Source organism: Neovison vison, chromosome 11 (assembly GCF_020171115.1).
Source record: "Neovison vison isolate M4711 chromosome 11, ASM_NN_V1, whole genome shotgun sequence".
NCBI classification, from domain to species: domain Eukaryota; kingdom Metazoa; phylum Chordata; class Mammalia; order Carnivora; family Mustelidae; genus Neogale; species Neogale vison.
Window position 1 is genome coordinate 153,962,978 of NC_058101.1, and position 6,000 is coordinate 153,968,977.

A 6,000-nucleotide genomic window follows, 5' to 3' on the forward strand; every position below is an offset into this window, starting at 1 on the left:
GGTTCATGAAACCAAATCATCCTACAACTATTCTTCCATGCTCCAATTCCAGCCTAGCCAAAAATATTGTCTTATATTCTGTAAACAGAATTCATTCAGTAAACAGCTATCAAATATGCTCCATCTCGACAGGAAAGGCACCACACAGAGAAGCTTACCACCTTACTATCAAGGAAAATTAAATTCTCTTAATATGCACTGAGACTTGTCCAAGCAAAAGTCAGGTAACTTTACTTTAAAAAAAAAAAGGAATGTGAAGAGACAGGTATTTGTGGTTTAATGGAATCAGTTTTAACCAAATACAACTTTCCCAACGTCTTTCCTTTAGAAATGTGGCCCAAATCAGCGATATAATTCCTAGGCCTTAACCTTTCTATCACATGACCATATGAAATAACAAAATTTAAGTAGCAAATATAGTTACGGGAACAACTGTAATCCAAAAAAATTTGCAATAAAAACTGAGAAGACATATGGTTATACACACTGATAAATAACGGTTTGCCAAGAGATTAAAAAACAAAAACAAAGATAAGAACCTTTCTCTAAAGCATTTCATATGAATGATCTGCATGTAGCCCCATGCCTAGCAGGTAGTAAAGGACAGACCGGACCCTGCTCCTGGAATATTTCAAGCAAATCCAGCTTTCTAAAAAAATTTGAAATAAATAAAATCCTTCTTCAGCAAATATTTCTTCTGAAGTATAGCTATGTTAGAATAACTTAACTGAATTCACATACCTTTGAATACTCCATACTTTCAAAACTTTATGAAATGGTTAGACATATTTTAATCTTGAAAAACAATTTAAACATACTAAAATCACAGGCATCTCTTAAAAATATATTTGTATACCACTACAAATCTTGAAAGGTCAATGAAGATCTGGGAAATAAATGCACTACCCAATTTTAAACAACTATAAAACCTAAATTTATGCTTAAAATGTACTTTTCAGTTTGTTCCAAAATCTAGACTTCTTACTTTGCCCAAATACAATTAAGATTGAGGTCAGTGGGGAAAAACTGCTCTGCCTAAAAAATTTGTGAAACCGAATTCCATTTCATTATGTCCAAAAAGCTTATTACTAATAAATATCTAGGATGGATTACATTAGAAACAATTCTCTCAGGAAATTTAACCTGACAAGAAGATTCTGACTGCCTACACTTAGGAGTCATGGACAGGGAGAGATACAAGATTTTGGCTTGTTTAGAAGAAACCTAGTTACTAAATATATGCTGCTAAATTTTACTAGTCTTTCAAAACCTTTCTCTTCCCCATTCTTCTTGTTCCTTTCCCCTTCATTCTTTTGCATCTTACCCATCTGCAAGAAATCAAAAAAAGTACCCCCAGTATCAAACACACTACCTTTTATTCAATACGGATTTGGGAGTTCAGGGATGTTTTTAGATTTAGATTTCAAATTCAAAACAAGTTTCAAAATTTTACTTAACCCCAAGCTACCTTCACAACTGCCAAAAGTTAATAAATCATTTTTTCCTTATTTTATCTCCCTAGCCCCTTCTTATAAACTTAGCAGGAAACCAATTATTTGCAGACAAATACACCTGGGGGGGGGAAGGCTGCTCAGTTCAGTCCAGGAAGACCAATAAACAAATCTGGGAGCATCAGGAAAATCAAGAACCACTCATTCGACCCTCATCCTGAATTTGCATACAAATTCTATAGGACAAACTTCTTGCATTCACTCTCATGATCTGACTTAATTCAATCCCATGCATTCTGAAACATTTTTATTTAAAACTGTGAAGAGAGATCTGGACAATTTAAAACACAATGAACTTTTACTTCAGTTAACCTAAGTTACATCTCAGTTAACTGAAATGCATAGCACCTAAAATCTCCTGGTAGGTGCAGAACTCTGGGCAGTCTAGGCAAAATGTCTTCTCACAGAGGCAATGTACCTGAAGAGCTCTGTGTTATTTATCTTCAGTAAATATTTTTTTCTCTTGCAAATGTTTATTTACAAACTCAGTTTCCAGAATACACTCAAGCCAGTTTAAGTTGGAGGGCACAGATGTACCAAGATTTTAACCGGATCATCTCCCTAGTTTAGCCAGTTAAGGCTAGTTGCCAAAAGAACATTTGCAAGTTGTTTTTGAGGGACTTACCAGGGGAAATTTACAAAAGAGAAAAGGGCTGCAGGGCCAAGCTTGGGGCTTGTGTAAACATAAATCACCTATGCACTGACCTGGCTACCTAAAACAATGTTCCTCCAGAATAGGTGTCCAGGTGGCAGATTGACTTTCTGGAGGTGAGAGTTTAAAACAAACGCTTACATCCACCATATACTACACAATTTTACCTGTTACCAAGAAAAGGGAACGTCTAATCCACACACCAAAAAAAAAAAAAAAAAAAAAAAGTCCCTTTTCCTTCAAGGAAAGAAGCGGCTTGGAGTCATTTGCAGGGGATGGGATTGCAGGAAGGGGGGAGGAGGCGTGGAATAAAGGAGTGCTAAAAGGAGAGGCAGGGCTCCACACAGGCCACTGCGGAGAGAAGACGGGGGAAGAGGGGAAGATGTCTCACCGGGGGACAAAACCGAGTGCAAAACCGGCTGGAAGAAGGAAGGTTCCCCCCGCCCCGAAGACGAGCTGGGGTGCAGATAAATAGCGCTAAAACGGCTGGTTACCTTGGGATACAGGGGAAAGGGACAACGGGAATACAAAGGTCTACAGAGATGTGAGTAGAGGGAAGGTTGAGGCAGGGTCTCGAGTAAGTGCGAACCAGGGAAGCCGAAAAACAGCGGGACTGGGGCCTCCCAGGGCCAAAAGGCGTGGCCAGGGAACCAGATCAAACGATGGTCTTGTTGAGACGCCGGGGAAAGTGCGCGGCAAACCCCTCCTTCAAGACCCTGGGCCAGACCCGTCCGAGGGGCCCAACTGCGAGGCACCTCGAGGGCGGAACGCCCTCGGAGGTCTCTGGCCTCTCCCGCGGGGCCCTCAGCAGAGCCGGCAGGCCAGGCCCCCGCCCCCACCCCCGCAGTGCTCTTACCTCCACACCTGCCCCATCTGCAGCAGGTGGATGACCGACTGCCAGATCCACACGGAGAGGCGGCACAGGCGCTGCGCCCCCGGCGTAGCCGAGCCCCCCGCGCCCGGGCCGCCGCGGGCGGCGCCGTGGCCGTAGCCGGCCCCCATCATGGGGGGGCCCCGGCTGCTAAGCCCCTCCACGGCGCCCAGCCCGCCGCCCGTGTAGTCCTGCACGAACCAGCGGAAGCTCAGGCTCTGCACCAGCAGCGACGGCACCAACACGAAGAAGAGGGTCAGCCCGAAGAAGCCGTAGTCCCCCTTGCGGTAGTAGTCGAGGGCCAGCCACAGGTCGGTGCCCACGTCCCCGAAGAAGACCAGCAGCGCCAGCACGATCCACAGGCAGTCGAGCCACGGCCGCTCCACCTGCGGCGGCGGCGGTTGCGGCCGAGTGGCAGGCGTCGGGGGGTGGTGGTCTGCGCCGGCGGCCGCGGGCGGCTGCAGCGGCTGGTCCCCCCCGTCGGCGGCGGCGGCGCTGCGGCGCGGCTTCTTGCCCAGGAGGGAGCGCAGGCAGGCGGAGCGGCAGCCCCAGTAGCACGAGGAGGTGTTGCAGCAGTGGCAGATGTGCAGCGAGCTGCTCTCGCCGGGCTCGCTGCCGTCTCCGCCGCCGCCGCAGCCGCCTCCCCCGGGCTCCCCGTCCTCCTCGCCGCCGCTGCCCACCGCCTCGTCCAGGTTGTGCAGCTGGGCGAAGCCCACCCCCACGCCACCGCCATCGGATTTCGCCGCCATCTTGACTCTCTTCCCAGCTCCGGAGGTTGGGGGGGGGGGGACGGGGGGGGGGGGGAAGAAGGCAGGGAACGGGGAGGGGGGGAAACGAATGGAGAGGAAGGGGGGCGGGGAGGAAGCGGGGGAGCAAACGAACGAGGGGGGAGTGGGCCAGGGAACCCCCTCCGCTTCCGGGTAGTTGGCGTCACTTCCGGGCGAGCCCCCCAATCGCACGGCGCCCGCAGCTCCCCAGCCCTACCCTCCCGGCCAAGATGGCCGCCCTCCTGTGCCTCAGCTGCTGGGCGGGGGACCGGGGGGTTCTCCCCGCCAGGGCTCCCCTTCCCCTCTTCCGTTGACCCCGAAACCCATCAGGTTGACCCCTCGGCGTTTCTGAATCCCGCTGGGCCGAGTGATGCGGTCCAAAGTGATCCCTGGAGGGGGTAGTGCCAGACGTTTTGGGGTCCCCTTCCTCAGCGTCGCAGCTCACAGCTTTCCTCCTGGAGAAACGCCCCCTAACACCCTCCCGGCTGCTGGCGGAGGGGCGGGACCTCTGAGGGAAGGGGCGGAGCTAGTGCAAAGCAGGTGATTACGTGTCACTTCCGGGAGATAGGATGACCTCATTGAGTAGTTAGGCACCCCCCCCCCCATCAAAATGGCTGTGTCTCACCTCTTTGGTTGTTTGGGTTTGTTTATTTGTTTGTTTTCCTTTAAAAATTCTCTCTTACTCTTTTATTATTTGGGGGTCTTGAGAAATTACATAAGTCAGTTTAGAGTCCCACATACAACTTACTAATGCTCACTTGTATTTGGACACCTCCCTCCTCTGTTGACCCCCTGATTTTCTTGTCAATGACAACTTTACCGTTTTTAGTAATAAAGTTTCCATCCTTCTCTTAAGAAAACTCCAAAGTCCTTAAAAGTCAGCCTATTGTGTCTTGAACATCGGAGCAAAGATTGAATTGGCATTGGTGACCTTGAATATTTTCTTCATCACTGGAATGTGTTCTACCAACTTTTTTTAAGTATGTGATTTTAAAATTATGTGACCTTAATTTCTAAAATTCAGAGCTAGTCAGAGTTTAAGCTGTATCAATTACTTTTTCAAGTTATTTGAATGTGTGAAGACTGCCTTTTGTAATTTTTTTTGGTGCTAAAGCTTTATCAGTAAACATGGCTTTAAATGAGTGAAAATGTTATCAATGTGTGATATCATTAAAACAGGTGCAAGGTACACTACTTAATCTTAACAAATTACAAAAGTGAAGCACCACTGAGTGGATTTGAATTACAATGATCTTCTAGTGAAAGTATATTTGAAACCAGACAAAGCAAACTACATGGTTACAGTTGTTACTGATCAAGTGAAAGAGACATTTAAGTTAAAAATAGAAGAAAGTTTTAAACTCTGAATTCTCTCCTTGACCTCACCAGATTTTCATACTAATTTTTCTGATTCTGTCTACTCCTCTCTTTGGTAAAACCTAAGAATACCATTATTTTCTTTGCAATGTTGAGGACAAACTAGGTAATATTTGCGCTGAAGTTCTGTGGAAGAAAGATGTCTTTGAAATTTTCAGTATTATTTTGAGGCATATGGTATTTAACACTATCGCACCTAGTTAATTGGGGGTGGCAGGACAAACAAGGATTCCATATTTTAGAATACAGCTTTTCATGAGTATTTATGTTAAGGTAAATCCTATGAAGACTTTACAAAAAGTACTCATAGAGGATTTTTACCCTAGCCATTGGGGAGAGTGATAAGGAGAAAGGGGGAGAAATAGTTACAAAACCTACTTTTGGAAACAAGTCACATAACTGTAACTTTATTTCATTTTATGATTTAAGCCCTTTTGTTCCTATGGTAGTAAAACTTAGAGCCAGCAGGTAAGGATACTTCCAAATATAGGTGTCATTCTATTTCTTTAAAGAATTTGAATTAATAATATTTTAGAAAGATGGATTAAGTGTAGATTAGGACTGTCTAAGTCCTAAGTCATGGATCCCAGTTCCATGATAATAATAATGTGAATGGTAAAAAGGAAACCACAGGCCCAAAATGGCATCATTCAGTCACCAAACCAGGGCTTTATATCTCATTGCAGTTTCAACCTCCCGCAGAAATGTAGACTTAACCAGTTAATCAAAAATTTTCTGAGCAACACCAATGACGCGATTTGTCATATGGACTTCTCCATCCCCCAAAGGAAGATGTGGTAATCTACCTAATAAGAACCCCTG

At 46.0% G+C, this 6,000-nt stretch overlaps 1 protein-coding gene across 1 annotated transcript in view; it reads right to left on the bottom strand.

Moving 5' to 3' along the window:
* Positions 1–3,851, bottom strand: part of XKR6 (XK related 6) — a 302,189-nt gene extending 298,338 nt beyond the window's left edge. Inside the window, exon 1 of the mRNA XM_044225050.1 lies at positions 3,020–3,851. Within this exon, the coding sequence (XP_044080985.1) occupies positions 3,020–3,783 (764 nt within the window). The 5' untranslated portion in view covers positions 3,784–3,851. The remainder of the gene's footprint in view (positions 1–3,019) is intronic.
* Positions 3,852–6,000: the final 2,149 nt, after the last annotated feature.